Genomic DNA, 21,402 nt, shown 5'->3' on the forward strand with positions numbered 1-21,402 from the left:
AACAACCCTGGAAAAATTTGCTCCTAGTAAAGCAGTCCTTGGTGTCAAAAAGGTTGCGGACCACTGGGCTACACTACTGGCTGGGCTGCTGAGACTGGCCACTGGGCAGAACTGACCATCAGAAGTAGTAATAGCTCGCATATTTTCACTTTTTTTTGCTATAGTTTTATGTAATTTTGTGCTGGTATTGTAACGAACAGTTAGTGCAGACTACAGCTGAAGATCTGAAGTGGACGTGAGAAGTTGGGGAGTTGTTTATTAACAGATTTTTGTGATTTTGAGTTTGTATAATTAGTGTAGGTCAGGGGGCTTTTTGCATATCGGCTTATTTTACAATATTAACTTTGAAGTAAACTTAGTAAAATAAAATTTGATTTTGGAGGATTTGTTTTCCAACATGTATTACTGAGCAATGAATTCAGTGAATGTTTTCGCGATTTCAGTTCACATGAACAGGACTTTGTGCTGTTTACGTCACCATACTCTTACAACGTTGAGAATGCGCCTGAGAGTATCCAAATGGAACTGACTGAACTGCAGTCAGATTCTATTCTGATGGCAAAATACAACGAAATTAGTGTGCCAGGCTTGTATGCTTACCTGCCACCCTCGTATTGCAGATCCATAAGTTGGCATCGACAGTACTGTCTATGTTTGGAAGCACTTACCTTTGTGAGCAATTTTTTTCATTAATGAAAGCTACCAAAACCCCACATCGCTCAAGACTTACTGCCGAGCACCTTTCATCCCTCATAAAAGTTGCAGCTGCACAAGATTTCAAGCCTAATATTGACAAACTGGTCACTAACAAGAGGTGCCAAGTGTCGGGACAAAAGAAATAAATCTCACACTGTAAGACTCCTATATAAACAATGAATATAATATAATGAATATAATATAATAATATAAGGACTTAGCTAAGAGGCTAAGACTCTAATTGTACGCTGTTGTACGGAGATTGTATGGAAATAAATTGCTTTTCTTTAAACTTTAAACTTTAAGTGTTAAATTTTTTAAAGTTTTCAGTATTGGAAAGAAAGCTACAGTAACTTTGTATAATAGTATTTGTTACAGTGCGGCCTGCTGGACTTGCATATGGCAGTCGAAGCGGCCCACCAATGGTAGTGAGTTTGACATGCCTGGTTTATGGTTTTTGTATTACTGTACGAATTTTTCAAAAGTTAATTTTTCAGTTTGTAGCGTGAATTTTTGCAATGTTACTTTTCTCTTTTTTAAAATGTTCGTTTTTTTTCCCTGTGCTTAAAACTCATTTAAAAAATGTGTTTACAGGGAGTGGTTCATAGCCTGATTTATTGCAATGTTACTTTTCTTGGTGGTTTATTAAATTACAGATTTTTCAAATGTTCCTTTTTTTCCCCTGTGCTTAAAACTCATTTTAAAAAAAGTGTTTACAGCAATCGGGTTGTAAGGGTATTAGCGTGAACTCCTGCAATGTTACTTTCTTGGTTGCTTGTGGTTGGTTTTTAAATAAAGTTCGGATTTGTTCTAATGTTCCTTTTTTTCCCCTGTGCTTAAAACTCATTTTAAAAAAGTGTTTACAGCTATCGGGTCATAAGGCTATAGCACGAACTCTTGCAATGTTAGTTTTCTCTGTTGTTTAAGGTTTTCTCGGTGTTATTCAATGTTTTTACATTTAGTTTACTATTAGATGTGCATTCTATCATATAATAACTATATTTGTGCTTGAAAATCTTTAAAAAATATATTTACATACAGTTCGTATGGTCTGGAACGGATTAATTGTATTTACATACAATTGTATGGGGGAAATTGCTTCAGTTCACGACCAACTCGGTTTACGACCAGAGTTTTGGAACGAATTATGGTTGTGAACTGAGGTTCCACTGTATAGCTTTGCACATACTTTTGGATGTGTTATGGTTCACCAGGGAAGAGAAATTGGCAATGGAAGGGGGTCGAAAAAATGGCAGTGCCATAGAAGACATCTGAAGATAGTACTCCCTCATTTTTGTACTTAGACATTGTGCTCTTTAGAGACTGGTACTGGTCATTTTTAAAATAATTAAAACTCTCAACTGAGTGGGGATTTTTTGTACTTAGTTTTACCACATATTTAAACTAATTTATCACATCAGCCTTGTAGAGTGAAATAAATGTGTTTTTGGCCTGCTGTGACCGAATAGTTGGAATTACGTGAGTTCTTTAAATTCATGCAGTGATGGGTATCATCTTCTCATGAGGAGATATAACTGTGCACACATTAAGTTTGGTCATTACTGGTAGACAGTTTTTGTTTTTGCTATGTTCAGGCATACCTTGTATATAGGGCAATGCTAGCAGAAACTCCTTCCCTGCACATGTATGATCATTTTAAATGTTACTGAGCGCATACATCTGAAAGTAGGACTAGGGTTGTTTTGCTGTAATGTTGTAGGTAGTACAATCTGATTTGAATTTAGAAGTGCAATAAAATAACATCCTCTTCCAACACTACAGCTGGCAACTCTAGAATTTAAACATAATAAAAAATATAAAAGGAAATTGTTTTTAAAAGTTGTTTTTCTATGTTTGTGTTCCTTTGCTCATGTGCACAAGTTTCAATATAAATATGTTACAAAGTGCACCCTTGCGTGGGGGGACAAAACATTTTAGCTAAGAATCTTAAGAACATAGTAGTGGCCCGTCATTGTTTGTCCAGTACTGTGCAGCTGGAGTAGCTCTGTTCCCATCAAGGACAGATTCATTAAATTAATATGTGGTATATTTTAAACTTGAATTGACTGTTGACATCTAAATTACATTTTTTTTTTCCATTAGATAACGAGGATCCAAATACTAATGTGACAGAACTCTTATGTAAGCATAGACATAGCATTTTGCATTTACTCTAATTGTGTGTGTGTGTGTGTGTGTGTGCGCGTGGGTAGGTGTGTGTGTGTGTTCACCCAGTAATGGACTACTGCCCTATCCAAGGATAGATCCTACCTTGCACATAATGCTTGCTGGGATTGCAGACAATTTCCCTGTGACCCTTTTGTTGATAAACAGGTTGAGAAAATTGATGAGTGGATAGAGAAACTACAAGCAGAATGTCTTCACACATCCTAATCAGTTGCTAGTCTACCCTTTTACAAGTTGACAATCAGTTTCTTACATTTTGAAAAATATAGCTTCACACACATTTTTTTTTATAATTCTGGATTCTACTGTTTTGCTATCTATGCCTGAAAGCTATGTCTTTGCATTTGTATGTTTTATCTCATTTATTGACACCTGCATTTTTGATTCCAATCTTAGAAGAATTACCTTGAAGAAGAAGAATTGTAATATTTTTTTCCATCCATTTTTTGAACTCACTTGTTTAATTTCCGAGTCGTTGTACGCAGAACTCTCAGTAGCATTTGACTTGTGGCAGATACAATCCTAGGTGAAGCCAAGACCATCACTATGCCTAACTCACATACATACACACAAATATACTCCATCTCACACTCTGCCCTTTAGTATGACATGTATTGTATTATCTTTATATTGAAATGTAATGTTCATCTAATAATTACTACTCTTATTATCTGAAACACAAAAACTTCAAACATTGTGCAAGAAAGATTTTGAGGTTCTTCACACAAGGCTTCAATGGTATTATTTTGAAGAATTGGAAAAGAGGTAATCAGAAAATTTAAGAAGAAAATAGTAGTGGCCCATCATTGTCTGCCCAATACTAGGTAGCTGGACTACTCTGTTTCCACCAAGGACAGATTCGTTAAATTAATGAATGGTATATTTTAAACTTGAATTGACTCTTGACATATAGATTACATTTTTATATTTTTCTTCAGATAACAATGAGCCAAATACTAAAGTGACAGAACCCTTAGGTAAGTGGAAACACAATGTTCTGCATTTACTTTTGCCAAGCTTGTGTGAATGACTCTGTTTGTGTGTGTCAGGGTAGGTCTGTGTATGTAATGCTTGCGGGGATCTTAGAATTCAGGATTCTACTATTTTGCTGTGTCTGAAAGCAGTGCCTTTGCATTTGTATGTTTCATCCCATTGATTGACTCTTAGATTTTTCATTCCAACCTCAGAGGAATTTTTAAAAGTTGTTTTTCTACGTTTGTCTTCCTTTGCTCATGTGCACAAGTTCCAAAATAAACCTGTTACAAAGTGCACCCTTGAGTGAGGGGACAAAATATTTTAGTTAAGAATCTTAAGAAGAACATAGCAGTGGCCTGTCATTGTTTATCCAATACTATGCAGCTAGACTAGCTCTGTTACCACCAAGGACAAATTCATTAAATTAATATATGGTATATTTAAACTTGAATTGACTGTTGACATCTTAATTACATTTTTATTTTTTTCATTAGATAACGAGAATCTGTATACGTATGTGACAGAACAACCCTTATGTAAGCATACATAGTATTTTGCATTTATTCTCATTGTGTGTGTGTGTGTGTGTGTGTGTGCGTGGGTAGATGTGCGAGTGTGTTCACCCAGTAATGCACTACTGCTCTGTCCAAGGATAGATCCTACATTGCACATAATGCTTTCTGGGATGGGCGACAATTTCCCTGTGACCCTTTTGTAGATAAGTAGGTTGAGAAGATTGATGAGTGGATAGAGAAACTACAAGCAGAATGTCTTCACACATCCTAATCAGTTTCTAGTCTACCCTTTTACATGTTGACAATCGGTTTCTTACATTTTGAAAAATATAGCTTCACACACATTTTTTTTATAATTCTGGATTCTACTATTTTGCTGTGCATGAAAGCAGTTTCTTTGCATTTTATATGTTTTATGTAATTTATTGACACTTGCATTTTTCATTCCAATCCTAGAAGAATTTCCTTGAAGAAGAAGAATTGTAATATTTTTTCCATCCATTTTTTGAACTCACTTGTTTAATTTCAGAGTCATGGTACGCCGAACTCTCAGTAGCATTTGACTTGTGGCAGATACAATTCTAGGTGAAGCCAAGACCATCACTTTGCATAACTCACATACATATACACAAACATACTCCATCTCACACTCTGCCCTTTAGTATGACATGTATTGTGTTATCTTCATATTGAAATGTGATGTTCATTTAATAATTACTGCTCTTATTATCTGAAACACAAAAACTTCAAACATTCTACAAGAAAGATTTTGAGGTTCTTCACACAAAGCTTCAATGCTATTGTTTTGAAGAACTGGAAAAGGGGTAATCAGAAAATTTAAGAAGAATATATTAGTGGCCCATCATTGTTTGTGCAGTACTAGGCAGCTGGACTACTCTGTTCCCACCAAGGATAGATTTGTTAAATTAATCAGTGGTGTATTTTAAACTTGAGTTAACTATTTACATATAGATTACATTTTTATTTTTTTCTTCAGATAGCAATGAGCTAAATATTAAGATGACAAAACCCTTAGGTGAGTTTATACATAACGTTCTGAATTTATTTGTGCCAAGCTTGTGTGAATGACTCTATGTGTGTCAGGGTAGGTCTGTGTATGTAATACTTGCGGGGATCTTATAATTCAGGATTCTACGATTTTACTGTGCCTGAAAGCAGTGCCTTTCCATTTGTATGTTTTATCCCAATGATTGACTCTTGGATTTTTCATTCCAACCTCAGAGGAATTTTTAAAAGTTGTTTTTCTACGTTTGTCTTCCTTTGCTCATGTGCATAAGTTACAATATAAACCTGTTACGAAGTGGACCCTTGGGTGGGGGGACAAAACATTTTAGCTAAGAATGTTAAGAAGAACATAGTAGTGGCCCGTTATTGTTTTTCCAATGCTATGCAGCTGGACTAGCTCTGTTCCCACCAAGGACAGATTCATTAAATTAATGAGTGGTGTATTTTAAACTTGAATTAACTCTTGACATCTAGATTACATTTTTATTTTTTTCTTCAGATAACAAAGAGCTAAATATTAAGATGACAAAACCCTTAGGTGAGTTTATACATAACGTTCTGAATTTATTTGTGCCAAGCTTGTGTGAATGACTCTATGTGTGTCAGGGTAGGTCTGTGTATGTAATACTTGCAGGGATCTTATAATTCAGGATTCTGTAATTTTACTGTGCCTGAAAGCAGTGCCTTTCCATTTTTATGTTTTATCCCAATGATTGACTCTTGGATTTTTCATTCTAACCTCAGAGGAATTTTTAAAAGTTGTTTTTCTACGTTTGTCTTCCTTTGTTCATGTGCATAAGTTACAATATAAATCAGTTGCAATGTGCACCCTTGGGTGGGGGGACAAAACATTTTAGCTAAGAATGTTAAGATGAACATTGTAGTGGCCCATCATTGTTTGTTCAATACTATGCAGCTGGACTAGCTCTGTTCCCACGAAGGACAGATTCATTAAATTAGTATGTAGTATATTTTAAACTTGAATTGACTGTTGACATCTAAATTACATTTTTATTTTTTTCATTAGATAACGAGGATCCAAATACTAATGTGACAGAACCCTTATGTAAGCATAGATATAGCATTTTGCATTTACTCTCATTGTGTATGTGTGTGTGTGTGTTCACTCAGTAATGGCCTAGAGTCCTGTCCAAGGATACACATAATGCTTGCTGGGATTGGAGACAATTTCCCTGTGACCCTTTTGTAGATAAATAGGTTGAGAAAATTGATGAGTGGATAGAGAAACTACAAGCAGAATGTCTTCATACATCCTATTCAGTTGCTAGTCTACCCTTTTACAAGTTGACACAGTTTCTTATATTTTGAAAAATACAGCTTCACACACATTTTTTTTATAATTCTGGATTCTACTATTTTGCTGTGCATGAAAGCAGTTTCTTTGCATTATGTATGTTTTATGTAATTTATTGACACTTGCATTTTTCATTCCAATCCTTGAAGAATTTCCTCTTAGAAGAATTGTAATATTTTTTTCCATCCATTTTTTGAACTCACTTGTTTAATTTTAGAGTCATGGTACGCAGAACTCTCAGCATTGGACTTGTGGCAGATACAATTCTAGGTGAAGCCAAGACCATCACTATGCATAACTCACATACCTACACACAAACATACTCCATCTCACACTCTGCCCTTTAGTATGACATGTATTGTGTTATATTCATATTGAAATGTAATGTTCATCTAATAATTACTACTCTTATCATCTGAAACACAAAAACTTCAAACATTCCGCAGGAAAGATTTTGAGGTTCTTCAGACAAGCTTCAATGCTATTATTTTGAAGAATTGGAAAAGGGGTAATTAGAAAATTTAAGAAGAACATATTAGTGGCCCATCATTGATTGTGCAGTACTCTGTAGCTGGACTACTCTGTTCCCACCAAGGACAGATTCGTTAAATTAATGAATGGTATATTTTAAACTTGAATTGACTCTTGACATCTAGATTACATTTTTATTTTTTTTCTTCAGATAACAATGAGCCAAATACTAAAGTGACAGAACTCTTAGGTAAGTGGAGACATAACATTCTGCATTTATTTGTGCCAAGCTTGTGTGAATTGACTCTGTTTGTGTGTGTCAGGGTAGGTCTGTGTATGTAATGCTTGCGGAGATTTTATAATTCAGGATTCTACAATTTTGCTGTGCCTGAAAGCAGTGCCTTTGCATTTGTATGTTTTATCCCATTGATTGACTCTTGGATTTTTCATTCCAACCTCAGAGGAATTTTTAAAAGTTGTTTTTCTACGTTTGTCTTCCTTCGCTCATGTGCACAAGTTCCAAAATAAACCTGTTGCAAAGTACACCCTTGGGTGGGGGAACAAAACATTTTAGCTAAGAATATTAAGAAGAACATAGTACTGGCCCATCATTGTTTGTCCAATACTATGCAGCTGGACTAGCTCTGTTCCCACCAAGGACAGATTCATTAAATTAGTATGTGGTATATTTTAAACTTGAATTTACTTTTGACATCAAAATTACAATTTTATTTTTTTCATTAGATAATGAGGATCCGAATACTAATGTGACAGAACCCTTATGTAAACATAGACATAGCATTTTGCATTTATTCTCATTTTGTGTGTGTGTGTGTGTGTGCGTGGATAGGTGTGTGTGTATGTTCACCCAGTAATGGACTACTGCCCTGTCCAAGGATAGATCCTACCTTGCACATAATGCTTGCTGGGATTGATGACAATTTCCCTGTGACCCTTTTGTAGATAAGTAGGTTGAGAAAATTGATGAGTGGATAGAGAAACCACAAGTAGAATGTCTTCACACATCCTAATCAGTTGCTAGTCTACCCTTATACACATAAACATACTCCATCTCACACTCTGCCCTTTAGTATGACATGTATCATGTCATGTCGTGTTCATCTAATAATTTTACTCTTATTATCTGAAACACAAAAACTTTAAACATTCAGCAAGAAAGATTTTAAGGTTCTTCACACAAGGCTTCAATGCTATTATTTTGAAGAACTGGAAAAGGGGTAATCAGAAAATTTAAGAAGAAAATAGTTGTGGCCCGTCATTGTTTGTGCAATACTATGCAGCTGGACTACTGTGTTCTCACCAAGGACAGATTCATTAAATTAATGAGTGGTGTATTTTAAACTTGAATTAACTCTTGACATCTAGATTACATTTTAATTTTTTTCTTCAGATAACAAAGAGCTAAATATTAAGATGACAAAACCCTTAGGTAAGTTTATACATAACGTTCTGAATTTATTTGTGCCAAGCTTGTGTGAATGACTCTGTTTGTGTGTGTCAGGGTAGGTCTGTGTATGTAATGCTTGCGGGGATCTTAGAATTCAGAATTCTACAATTTTACTGTGCCTGAAAGCAGTGCCTTTGCATTTGTATGTTTTATCCCATTGATTGACTCTTGGATTTTTCATTCCAACCTCAGAGGAATTTTTATAAGTTGTTTTTCTACGTTTGTCTTCCTTTGCTCATGTGCACAAGTTACAATATAAATCTGTTGCAAAGTGCACCCTTGGGTGGGGGGACAAAATATTTTAGCTATGAATGTTAAGAAGAACATAGTAGTGGCCCATCATTGTTTGTCCAATACTATGCAGCTGGACTAGCTCTGTTCCCACCAAGGACAGATTCATTAAATTAATATGTAGTAAATTTTAAACTTGAATTGACTGTTGACATCTAAATTACATTTTTATATTTTTCATTAGAGAACGACCCTTATGTAAGCATAGACATAGCATTTTCAATTTATTCTCATTGTGTGTGTGTGTGTGTGTGTGTGTGTGTATGTGTGAGTGCGTGGGTAGGTGTGTGTGTTCACCCAGTAGTGCACTACTGCCCTGTCCAAGGATTGATCCTACCTTGCACGTAATGCTTGCTGGGATTGGCGACAATATCCCTGTGACCCCTTTGTAGATAAGTAGGTTGAGAAAATCGATGAGTGGATAGAGAAACTACAAGCAGAATGTCTTCACGCATCATAATCAGTTTGTTGTTTACCCTTTTACATGTTGACAATCAGTTTCTTACATTTTGAGAAGTACAGCTTCACACACATTTTTTTTTATAATTCTGGATTCTACTATTTTACTATGCATGAAAGCAGTGTCTTTGCATTTGTATGTTTTATCTAATTTATTGACACTTGCATTTTTCATTCCAATCCTATAAGAATTTCCTTGAAGAGGAAGAATTGTAATATTTTTTCCATCCATTTTTTGAACTAACTTGTTCAATTTCAGAGTCATGGTACACAGAACTCTCAGTAGCATTGGACTTGTGGTAGATGCAATGCTGGGTGATGCCAAGACCATCAACATGCCTAACTCACATACATACACACAAACATACTCCATCTCACACTCCGCCCTTTAGTATGACATGTATTGTATTATCTTTATATTGAAATGTAATGTTCATCTAATAATTACTACTCTTATCATCTGAAACACAAAAACGTCAAACATTCCACAGGAAAGATTTTGAGGTTCTTCAGACAAGCTTCAATGCTATTATTTTGAAGAATTGAAAAAGGGGTAATTAGATAATTTAAGAAGAACATATTAGTGGCCCGTCATTGTTTGTGCAGTACTATGTAGCTGGACTACTCTGTTCCCACCAAGTACAGATTCGTTAAATTAATGAATGGTATATTTTAAACTTGAATTGACTCTTGACATCTAGATTACGTTTTTATTTTTTTTCTTTAGATAACAATGAGCCAAATACTAATGTGACAGAACTCTTAGGTAAGTGGAGACATAACATTCTGCATTTATTTGTGCCAAGCTTGTGTAAATTGACTCTGTTTGTGTGTGTCAGGGTAGGTCTGTGTATGTAATGCTTGCGGGGATCTTAGAATTCAGGATTCTACTATTTTGCCGTGCCTGAAAGAAGTGCTTTTGCATTTGTATGTTTTATCCCATTGATTGACTCTTAGATTTTTCATTCCAACCTCAGAGGAATTTTTAAAAGTTGTTTTTCTACGTTTGTCTTCCTTCGCTAATGTGCCTAAGTTCCAGTATAAACCTGTTGCAAAGCGCACCCTTGGGTGGTGGAACAAAACATTTTAGCTAAGAATGTTAAGAAGAACATAGTACTGGCCCATCATTGTTTGTCCAATACTATGCAGCTGGACTTGCTCTGTTCCCACACAGGACAGATTCATTAAATTAATATGTAGTATATTTTAAACTTGAATTTACTTTTGACATCTAAATTACATTTTTATTTTTTTCATTAGATAACAAGGATCCGAATACTAATGTGACAGAACCCTTATGTAAACATAGACATAGCATTTTGCATTTATTCTCATTTTGTGTGTGTGTGTGTGTGTGCGTGGATAGGTGTATGTGTATGTTCACCCAGTAATGCACTACTACCCTGTCCAAGGATAGATCCTACCTTGCACATAATGCTTGCTGGGATTGATGACAATTTCCCTGTGACCCTTTTGTAGATAAGTAGGTTGAGAAAATTGATGAGTGGATAGAGAAACCACAAGCAGAATGTCTTCACACATCCTAATCAGTTGCTAGTCTACCCTTATACACATAAACATACTCCATCTCACACTCTGCCCTTTAGTATGACATGTATCATGTCATGTCGTGTTCATCTAATAATTTTACTCTTTTTATCTGAAACACAAAAACTTCAAACATTCAGCAAGAAAGATTTTAAGGTTCTTCACACAAGGCTTCAATGCTATTATTTTGAAGGACTGGAAAAGGGGTAATCAGAAAATTTAAGAAGAAAATAGTAGTGGCCCGTCATTGTTTGTGCAATACTATGCAGCTGGACTACTGTGTTCTCACCAAGGACAGATTCGTTAAATTAATGAGTGGTGTATGTTAAACTTGAATTGACTCTTGACATCTAGAGTACATTTTTATTTTTTTTCTTCAGATAAAAATGAGCCAAATACTAAAGTGACAGAACCCTTAGGTAAGTGGAGACATAACGTTCTGCATTTATTTGTTACAAGCTTGTGTGAATGACTCTGTTTGTGTGTGTCAGGGTAGGTCTGTGAATGTAATGTTTGTAGGGATCTTATAATTCAGGATTCTACTATTTTGCTGTACCTGAAAGCAGTGCCTTTGCATTTGTATTTTTATCCCATTGATTGACTCTTGGATTTTTCATTCCAACCTCAGAGGAATTTCCTTTCAGAAAAAGAGTACCAATATTTTTACATCCATTTTGCAAACTCAATTTCAGAGTCGTGGTTAGCAGAACTTTCTGTAGCAATGGAGTTGTGGCAGAAACAGTCATCGGTGACGCCAAAACCATTATAATTTATAACTCACCAACACATTCACAAACACAGACCAACAGACACCAACCCCCTTGAGCATGCCAAACATTAATTTATCTTTATATTGTAATTTAATGCCCATGTAGTAATTGTTATTCACACAAGGCTTCAGTGTTTTCTTTAATGCAGAATTAAAAAAAGGGTTGGTATCAAAGTTTGTAGGTGGACTAACTAAATGAGAGGTGCCTTTTAAACTTCAGTTGACTCTTGACATCTAATTACATTTGTATTTTTTTCTCCAGATAACACAGAGCTGAATACCAATTTGACAGCAACTTTAAGTAAGTATAAGCATTGTGCATGTGTATGTGTACACCCTGCAGTGGATTAGTACCTTTCCAGGGATTGTTCCTACCTAGCACGCAGTGATTGCTGGGATAGGTGACAGTTTCCCCACAACCCAGTTAAAGCAGACTTAGTAGTAGCCCATTCTTATTTGTCTGCTACTATGCAGCTGGACTGACTCTGTTCTTACCAGGCAGATTCATTAAGTTAATGAGTTTTGTATTTTAAACTTGAATTGACTTTTGACATCTAATTACATTTTTATTTTTTTCTTCAGATAACGAGGTGCTGAATGCTGAAGTGACAACACCCTTACGTAAGTGTAAGCATTGTGCATTTAATCTCCCCAAGTGTATGTATGTGTGTGCGCTGTGGGGTAGGAATATGCATGTGTACACCTTGCACTAGTGCCCTGTCCAGGTATTGTTCCTACCCTGCTCACATAGATTGCTGGGATAGGTGACAGTTTCCCATAACCCTGTTAAGGCAGATATAGTAGAGGCCCATTCTTTTTTGTCCACTACTCTACAGCTGGACTTAGTCTGTTTGCACCAAAGACAGATTCATTAAATTAATGAGTGGTTTATTTTAAACTTCAATTGACTCTTGACATCTAATTATATTTTTATTTTTTTCTTCAGGAAACAAGGAGCTCAATTCTAAAGTGACAGCACCCATAAGTAAGTACAGTATAAGCATTGTGCATTTAATCTCCCCAAGTGTGTGTGTGTCTGTATGAGTTTGTGTGTGTGTGTGTGTATGTTTATACACCTGCAATGAAATAATGCCCTGTCCAGGGATTGCTCCTACCTTGCATGAATAATTGTTGGGATAGGCAACAGTTTCTCCGCAACCGTGTTTTGGATCAGTAGGTTTAGAAAATGTATTAGTAGATGGACAAACTGGCCAGAGTGTCATCACACATCCTAATCGGTCACTGATCTACCCTTTTACATGTTAAGAATCAGAGCGTTACATTTTGGAAAATATAGCTTCACTCACATTTTTTCTTATAATTCAGGATTCTGCTATTTTGTTATGCCTGAAAGCAGTGCCTTTACATTTGAATATTTTGCAGTCATAGATGAAACCAACACCATCGCTATGTATAACTTTCACACAAACACACACCAATTGAAACCTTATTATCTGAAAAACAAACATTTCAAACATTCGTCAAAAATTTTTTTCTCCGGATAACGAGGAACCTAATATTAAAGTGACAGCACCCTTCAGTAAGTATAGAAATAGCATTCTGCATTTATTCTGCCCTTAGTTGTGCCTGTTTGCGTGCAGGTGTGTGTCTGTTTGTGTATTCACTGTATCATAGATTGTCTAGGGATTGTTTCTCCAGTTTACCTGTGAATCTGCTTCTCTAGTAAGCAGATTAGAAAATTGATCAATGGTTGAATGCATGAACTGCAACCAGAAAGTTTTTGCACATCCTAACCAGTAATGGTCTACCCTTTGTGATAAACGCGCTATATAGCGCCCGGCCCAGCACAGACTGACGCAGAGGCACGTGTAAAATCACACAGGTTTTTTATTTTTCTTCAGCTGGAGGGCACGTCTTCCCAGTAATCCCTCCAGCCACAACACAGTCCCAAAGCACTTTAAACAGAGCACAAACAACCCTTCCTCTGGCACCATCACTCCTCCCAGGCAACCTCGTCCTCTTCCTCCCGATTCTGGCCATTGAGTGGTGGAGGCTGGCCTGTTTTATAGCCCACCCGGAAGTGTTCCAGGTGTTTGACCACCTGGTCCCAATTGCGCCTCCGTGGGGCTGATGATTCGTCTAGCCGGGTTCTTGAGACTCGGTAGCACCCCTTAGCAGCCATCCCAGCTGCCAACCAGGCTGTGGAAGACTCCATCTCCCATGGAGTCAGGTGGGAGGCTGGGGAATCATCGTCAGCCCGGGAGGCTGCCACCAAGCTTCCCAGGGGAGGTATTGAGCTGTCCAAAGTTGCTCCCCTGGAACATACATAGCAGGGGCCTCCCGGCCGGGCATGGAACCCAGCCGTCCATCACATCTTTTACATATTGGCATTCAGACCGATACACATCTTTGATGTGCCTGAAACCAGTGCCTTCACATTTGTATGTTTAATTCTATTAATTTTTTCTCTGCACTAGATGGTAAAAAAGGGTGTTGAAAAAATCCACAATCCATTCATATATGGCCACAAATAGACTTGGAGAAAGCACCTTGACAAGTGTTACCTTTCATCCTGTATTTTGTGCTACCTAAGCAGTATTATCACACCTTTTATGAGTAAAATTTCAAACCATAGAATGTGTTTCACATTACTGTAAGATAACGATGCTAGAAATCACTTTTGAACTGTAGAATTATACATTCTTATTTAAAATATATACTTGTGTTTCTGTGTAGTTAATAATAATAATAATAATAATAATAACAATAATAATACTAATAATGAGAATGGTCTGGGCACTACCTCACAAACAATTACAGATTTGGTTTTGTTGAGTTCCATAAATGAATGCGTGAATAAACAACAGTGTTGGACTCCAAAAAATCAGGAAGACCCTGCAAGTTTGTGTTTAAAAACGTCGATAATAAAGATCCAGCTCCGTAAAAGAATGTCAGTCCATTGCAGGTCACACATTCACTCATACACTTTAGAAGAGCTAGTAAACTTAGCCTGACCTAATATGTCTGTGGGATCTCAGAGGAAAAACAGATTTCCCATGAAAAAATCACACAGACACAGGAAGAAAATATAAAATCCACGCAGTCATTTGCGCAGCAGGAGTTCAAAACCCAGACTTCTTAAGCCATGAATTTGCCCCTGCTAGCTTCAACTGAAAAGTCTAAATTGATCAAATGTTAGGCAGCACCCAGTAGTTTCCTGTCCAGTCTTAGTTTATGCCTTCGTGTCCAGTATTACAGATTTAAACAATTCGAGAAGTATTTTTCTAAACTAAATGTAACATTTTTGGGATAGGCTTCAGATGCTCACAATACTTCAGAAGAAGAGGATTTCAGAAAATTTAATACATATGTTCTTTCTATTATTGCTTATGTAATGTGGATGTCTGTAACCAGAAAAGTCAGGTTTTGATATTAGTTTTAATATCTAACAAAAATGCTATTATAATTAAAATAAAATATTAATCGGATGTGTTATGATGCCAGGATAAGACAAATATGTTCCGAGAATTTTTAGGTAAAGAATACACAGGTTTCAAGGTAAGGTTTAATGTTTCAGGGTAATCCTTGGATAGAGCACTACTGACTAACCATAGGTTCCAAAGGGTGGCAGCGGGTTGCTTGTTAATTAGTGTATGCAAATAAGAATTTCATTGAACCCTATACATGTGTCAATTAAAATTCTATAAACATAAAGTTAAATGAGTAAAGTTTATTATGTTTGCCTTAGTCCTGTTAGTCAAGTGTGTTTTTTTATAGAGTGACTAAAAATACAGTAGTCAAGAACTCAGTCGTCAGCTTTGTACAAAAAAAAACAAAGTAGTGAATATAATATTATTGATATGATATTAGTCATACTTGGTAGAGCCGAACATTAAATATTTAAAAAGAGAAAGCAATTTTAAAAAAATTAAATATATGACTAATTATAGCAGAAGGTATTCTTTTTTTTTTAAACTCCAGTGGTTGAAAGATGAAAAGGAAATGTAAGATCACCCCTTGAGAACAACTGGAATCTTAATTCCAATTTAGGGTAAAGTCACTTAATTACAGTGAATTACAGGTAATCATGTATAGCATACATACATTGCCAAATATGTTTGGTGTAATTTAGGATCGCAGGAATCCAAAGTCCTTCCAGCAACACTGTGCTCGGCACGAGACAAACTTGGACAGGGCTTTAGTCCCTTGTAGAGTCCAATCATGCCCACATCCACACTCAAACTTAATTGGGATATCTGTTTAACATAACCTGCATATTTTTGAGGCTGTGGAAGGAACACCAGAGCACCTGTAGCAAAATCTACGAAGACAGAAGAATGTGCAGACTGCACACAACAAAAAAATAGGCATGGGATACAAATATCAGACATTCAGACCGTGAAGTGGCAATGGAAACAACTGTGCTACCTTTCAAGGTGTAAAATTCAAATAATGACAAATAAAATGTATTAATCATTGTCCTCTCATCAAGAAAGTATAAAGAGAACAACAGAATTATTTACTAATTTTACTAAATAAATAAAGTCTAGTTATTGAAAATCAGTTACTTTTGCTGCCGTCTGCCTGTACAAACTTTAGTAACTAGGCTGAAGAGTCACATGAGTTTTTTGACAGCTCACCTTAAGGATTTATACAAAGACCAGAAAGGAAAACTTGCATACAGGATGTTACTTAGTGTATATAGGGCAGCACGGTAGTGCAACCGACAGCACTGTTGCCTCGCAGTAAAGGGTTTCTCTGGGTGATCCAGTTTCCCCCCACTGTTTAAAGACATGTGTGTTAGGTGAATTGATCAGGCTGAATGTGTACGGTGTGTAGTTGTGTGCATGTGGTTTGCCCTGCAATGGACTGGTGTCCTGTGCATTGTTTGCTCTTTCCTTGTGCCCTGTACTAGCTGGGATAGGCTGCAACTCTTCTTGTGACGCATGTCTGAATTAAGCAAATTAGAAAATGACATATACTGTATATATGGATGGATAGATAGATAGATAGATAGATAGATAGATAGATAGATAGATAGATAGATAGATAGATAGATAGATAGATAGATAGATAGATAGATAGATAGATACTTTATTAATCCCAGGGGGAAATTCACATACTCCAGCAGCATACTGATAAAAAAACAATATTAAATTAAAGAGTTATAACAATGCAGGTATAACAGACAATAACTTTGTATAATGTTAACGTTTACCCTCCCGGGTGGAACTGAAGAATCGCATAGTGTAGGGGAGGAACGATCTCCTCAGTCTGTCAGTGGAGCAGGACAATGACAGCAGTCTGTCACTGAATCTGCTCCTCTGTCTGGAGATGATACTGTTTAGTGGATGCAGTGGATTCTCCATGATTGACAGGAGACTGCTCAGCACCTGTCACTCTGCCTCAGATGTCAAACTGTCCAGCTCCATGCCTAAAATAGAGCCTGCCTTCCTCACCAGTTTGTCCAGGCGTGAGGCATCCTTCTACTTTATGCTGCCTCCCCAGCACACTACCGTGTAGAAGAGGGCGCTGGCCACAACCGTCTGATAGAATATCTGCATTATCTTATTGCAGATGTTGAAGGACGCCAGCCTTCTAAGGAAGTATAATCAGCTCTGTCCTTTCTTGCACAGATCATCAGTATTGGAAGTCCAGTCCAATTTATCATCCAGCTGCACTCCCAGGTATTTATAGGTCTGTACCCTCTGCACACAGTCACTTCTGATGATTACGGGGTCTGTGAGGGGCCTGGTCCTCCTAAAATTCACCACCAGCTCCTTGGTTTTGCTGGTGTTCAACTGTAGGTGGTTTGGGTCGCACCATTTAACAAAGTCCTTGATTAGGTTCCTATACTCCTTCTCCTGCCCATTCCTGATGCAGACCATGATAGCAGTGTCGTCAGCGAACTTTTGCATGTGGCAGGACTCCAAGTTGTATTGGAAGTCCAATGTATATAGGCTGAACAGGAACAGAGAAAGTACAGTCCCCTGCAACGCTCCTGTGTTGCTGACCACAAAGTCAGACCTGCAGTTCCTGATATGCACATACTGAGGCCTGTCTGTAAGATAGTCCACAATCCATGCCACCAGGTATGAATCTAATCCCATCTCTGTCAGCTTGTCCCTAAGGAGTAGAGGTTGTATAGTATTGAAGGCACTAGAGAAGTCCAGAAACATAATTCTTACAGCACCACTGCCTCTGTCCAAGTGGCAGAGGGATCGGTGTACTTTATATAGATGATGGCATCCTCCGCTCCCACCTTCTCCTGGTATGCGAACTGCAGAGGGTCGAGAGCGTGATGAACCTGTGGCCTCAGGTGGTAAAGCAGCAGCCTCTCCATGGTCTTCGTCACATGTGACATCAGAGCGACAGGCCTGGAAGTCATTCAGCTCACTAGGACGTTATACCTTTGGGACTGGGGTGATGCAAGATGTTTTCCAAAGCTTCGGGACTCTCCCCTGTTCCAGGCTCAGGTTGAAGATGCGCTGTAGAGGACTCCCCAGCTCCAATGCACAGGACTTAAGCAGTCGTATGCCGTAACAATGTGCGCATTGGTTGTACAGTAGTAATTATGGCAGGTAGTGAAGACAAGGGAAAGACATAGAAAATAATAGAATATGGCGTTTTAATGGGAAAATTCTGAACTTCAAGCACATCAGTAAGCAAATGAATGATTTCATGTATCTTTTACAAAAATATATCTCATTGATTTTGTGACATACTGTAGTGTCCCAACCTTATATTTTGTAAAGCATATATTAGTATTAAGTCAAATATTACCTAGGGTGACATTTAAATATGAGATCTATGCATTGTCTCTCTTATTACTGGCAGAATGACTTCAGAAAGTGCATATACTGCATTTTCAAAACATCAAGAGCAGTTAGACAAGTAGTTATATCTTCACAGCATACTTATGGATGAAACACCTTTAGAACTTATTGTATGTTGTTTAGAGGACTGAAACCAGAAATAAGTCAGAATGGAAGGGACAGGTACTTATCTACATATAGTATATTACTTGCTCTTGAAAATAAGAGATGGATGTGCAAAAGATTCTGAGAATTTTAGACAATATTGTGTGTTAAAAGTCATCTTATTTTTTCATAAATAAAAATTGAAAGTTAATTTGTAAGAATTATTTTTTCTACAGATATCAAGGAATCAAATAGTGAAGAATCAGGACCTTCAAGTAAGTATAGACATGGCGTTCTCCATTTATTCTGAAACTACACTTATATAAGTATATATACTATATATCGTGGAAGATAAGAGATGGATGTGCAAAACATTCTGAGAATTTTAGACAATATGGTGCGTTAAAAGTCAGCTTATTTTTTCATAAATACAAATTGAAAGTTAATTTAAGAATTATTTTTTCTACAGATACCAAGCAACCAAATAGTGAAGAACCAGGACCTCCGAGTAAGTATAGACATGGCGTTCTCCAATTATTCTGAAACTACACTTATATGTTATAAGTTGTGGCAGTAGGGGGCACTAGTGCTCCCTTGAACCCTCAGGTACAACTCTAGAAACCAGGTAAAAGTCCAAGACTTTTTATTATGGTTCACAGTGGACCAAGCACCTCCCACACTACTTATAAATATTTAAACCATTAAATAAACACAATATTCTCTCTCCTCCTCGCCCAGACACTTTGCTCCTCTCCCACCCAGCACAGCTCGTTGTCTGGACTGAGGCACCGTCCTTTTATAGCCCCGGACCCGGAGGTGTTCCTGTTCCAACAGTCCACAGTTCCTTATTCCTTCCGGGTCAGGTCAATCAGTCCTTTACTTCAACCCGGGAGCACGTCGTTCCTTCCCGTCACATGACCGTGACATACTCCCGGGTCATAAGGCACAAAAGAGCCCATAAGCCCCCCCACAGCGACTCCTGGTGGCCCCCAAGGTATCCAGCAGGGCTGTATAAAAACACTACATAGTCCATAAGGCCCTGCTGGAACTCGGGGCACGATCCTGCTGTCGGGAGAGCTCCTCCAGACGGCCTAGGGGTGAGGGCTGGAGCACAAAGCCGGCAATCCTCCACAAAGTATATATACTATATATTGTGGAAGATAACGGGGCCATACTTCTCTCTGAACCAGGACTCAGACAGGCACAGAAACACAAGCCCAAAACACACCCTTTTATTTTCTTCGTGGGGAAGCTCTATTTCCTAGCTCCCCACTTCCGAGCACAGTACACAGTACACAGCACTTACAGTAATAATACTCAGTCCCTTCTTTCTTCTTCCTTCTTTTTCTTTCTCTCTCTCTTTCTCTTTTTACCGCCTCCACTCCTTCATGCAAACTTCATCTACCTTCCACCCGACTCTGGCTCCCTGAACAGAGTGACGTGGCCTCCTTTACTCTGATCTTCTTCTGGCAGCACTCCCGAGTGTGGTGGAAGTGCTGTAATGGCCCTCAAAAGTACTCCATATGTTCCCGGATCATCTTTCATAAGCACTTCCAGGTGTGGTGGAAGTGCTGCAGACCAGGGCTCCGGAACTGTCCAAGCTCTCCCTGGCAGTGGCCACAAGCCGTAGCAGGGTTGAGCTTCCAAGCTCCAAGCCCGTGGCCCCAATGAAATTCAGGGGGGTTGCCCTCTCGTGTTCCGGGGGAGGTATTGCCTGGTGTCCCTGATCCTTCCATTAAAGAGGTGTCCTGGCCAGGCAAAGGCCCCGGCCATCCACCACATATTACTCAAAAAAATTAAAGGAACACTTTTTAATCAGAGTATAGCATCAAGTCAGTGAAACTTCTGGGATATTGATCTGGTCAGTTAAGTGGCAGAGGGGTTTGTTAATCAGTTTTAGCTTCTTTAGTGTTAATGAAATTAGCAAAAGGTGCATTAGGGGAGCAACAATGACACATCCCCCAAAACAGGAATGATTTAACAGGTGGAGGCCACTGACATTTTTCCCTCCTTATCTTTTCTGACTGTTTTTTCACTAGTTTTGTGTTTGGCTATTTTGTCACTACTGGTAGCATGAGGCAATACCTTGACCCTACAGAGGTTGCACAGGTAGACCAACTTCTCCAGAATGGCACATCCTTATGTGCCATTGCCAGAATGTTTGCTATGTCTCCCAGCACAGTCTCAAGGGCATGGAGGAGCTTCTAGGAGAAAGGCAGTTACTCTAGGAGAGCAGGACAGGGCCAAAGAAGGTCCTTAACCCATCAGCAGGACCGGTATCTGCTCCTTTGGGCAAGGAGGAACAGGATGAGCACTGCCAGTGCCCTACAAAATGACATCCAGCAGGCCACTGGTGCAAATGTCTCTGACCAAACAATCAGAAACGGACTTATTCAGGGTGGCCTGAGGGCCCAACATCCTCTAGTGGGCCCTCTGCTCACTGCCAAGCACGATGGAGCTCGACTGGCATTTGCCATAGAATTCCGTAATTGGCAGGTGCACCACTGGTGCCCTGTGCTTTTCACAGATGAGAGCAGGTTCACTGTGAGCACATGTGACAGATGTGAAAGGGTCTGGAGAAGCTGTGGAGAACATTGTGCTGCCTGTAACATAGTTTAGTATGACTGGTTTGGTGGTGGGTCAGTGATGGTTTGGGGAGGCATATCCATGAAGGGACGTATAGGCCTCTACAGACTAGACAACAGCACCTTGACTCCCATTAGGTATCGGGATGAAATCATTGGACCCATTGTCAGACCCTATGCTGGTGCAGTTGGTCTTGGGTTCCTCCTGGTGCGCGA

General features: G+C 38.2%; 1 protein-coding gene across 50 annotated transcripts in view; it reads left to right on the forward strand.

The window, feature by feature from the left end:
- Nucleotides 1–21,402, forward strand: part of LOC120522953 (sporozoite surface protein 2-like) — a 117,180-nt gene that overhangs the window by 48,030 nt on the left and 47,748 nt on the right. For 35 of the 50 annotated variants that reach the window (XM_039743805.1, XM_039743806.1, XM_039743802.1 and 32 more), the window contains exons 6-21: nucleotides 2,800–2,838; nucleotides 3,822–3,860; nucleotides 4,353–4,394; nucleotides 5,371–5,409; nucleotides 5,899–5,937; nucleotides 6,427–6,465; nucleotides 7,397–7,435; nucleotides 7,930–7,968; nucleotides 8,597–8,635; nucleotides 10,131–10,169; nucleotides 11,332–11,370; nucleotides 11,983–12,021; nucleotides 12,303–12,341; nucleotides 12,667–12,705; nucleotides 18,838–18,876; nucleotides 19,071–19,109. In XM_039743805.1, coding sequence (XP_039599739.1) covers nucleotides 2,800–2,838; nucleotides 3,822–3,860; nucleotides 4,353–4,394; nucleotides 5,371–5,409; nucleotides 5,899–5,937; nucleotides 6,427–6,465; nucleotides 7,397–7,435; nucleotides 7,930–7,968; nucleotides 8,597–8,635; nucleotides 10,131–10,169; nucleotides 11,332–11,370; nucleotides 11,983–12,021; nucleotides 12,303–12,341; nucleotides 12,667–12,705; nucleotides 18,838–18,876; nucleotides 19,071–19,109 — 627 coding nt within the window. The remainder of the gene's footprint in view (nucleotides 1–2,799; nucleotides 2,839–3,821; nucleotides 3,861–4,352; nucleotides 4,395–5,370; nucleotides 5,410–5,898; nucleotides 5,938–6,426; nucleotides 6,466–7,396; nucleotides 7,436–7,929; nucleotides 7,969–8,596; nucleotides 8,636–10,130; nucleotides 10,170–11,331; nucleotides 11,371–11,982; nucleotides 12,022–12,302; nucleotides 12,342–12,666; nucleotides 12,706–18,837; nucleotides 18,877–19,070; nucleotides 19,110–21,402) is intronic. The other 15 variants (XM_039743759.1, XM_039743760.1, XM_039743758.1 and 12 more) reach the window with 15 other exon arrangements.

Source organism: Polypterus senegalus, chromosome 2 (genome assembly GCF_016835505.1).
Source record: "Polypterus senegalus isolate Bchr_013 chromosome 2, ASM1683550v1, whole genome shotgun sequence".
Lineage (NCBI taxonomy): Eukaryota > Metazoa > Chordata > Cladistia > Polypteriformes > Polypteridae > Polypterus > Polypterus senegalus.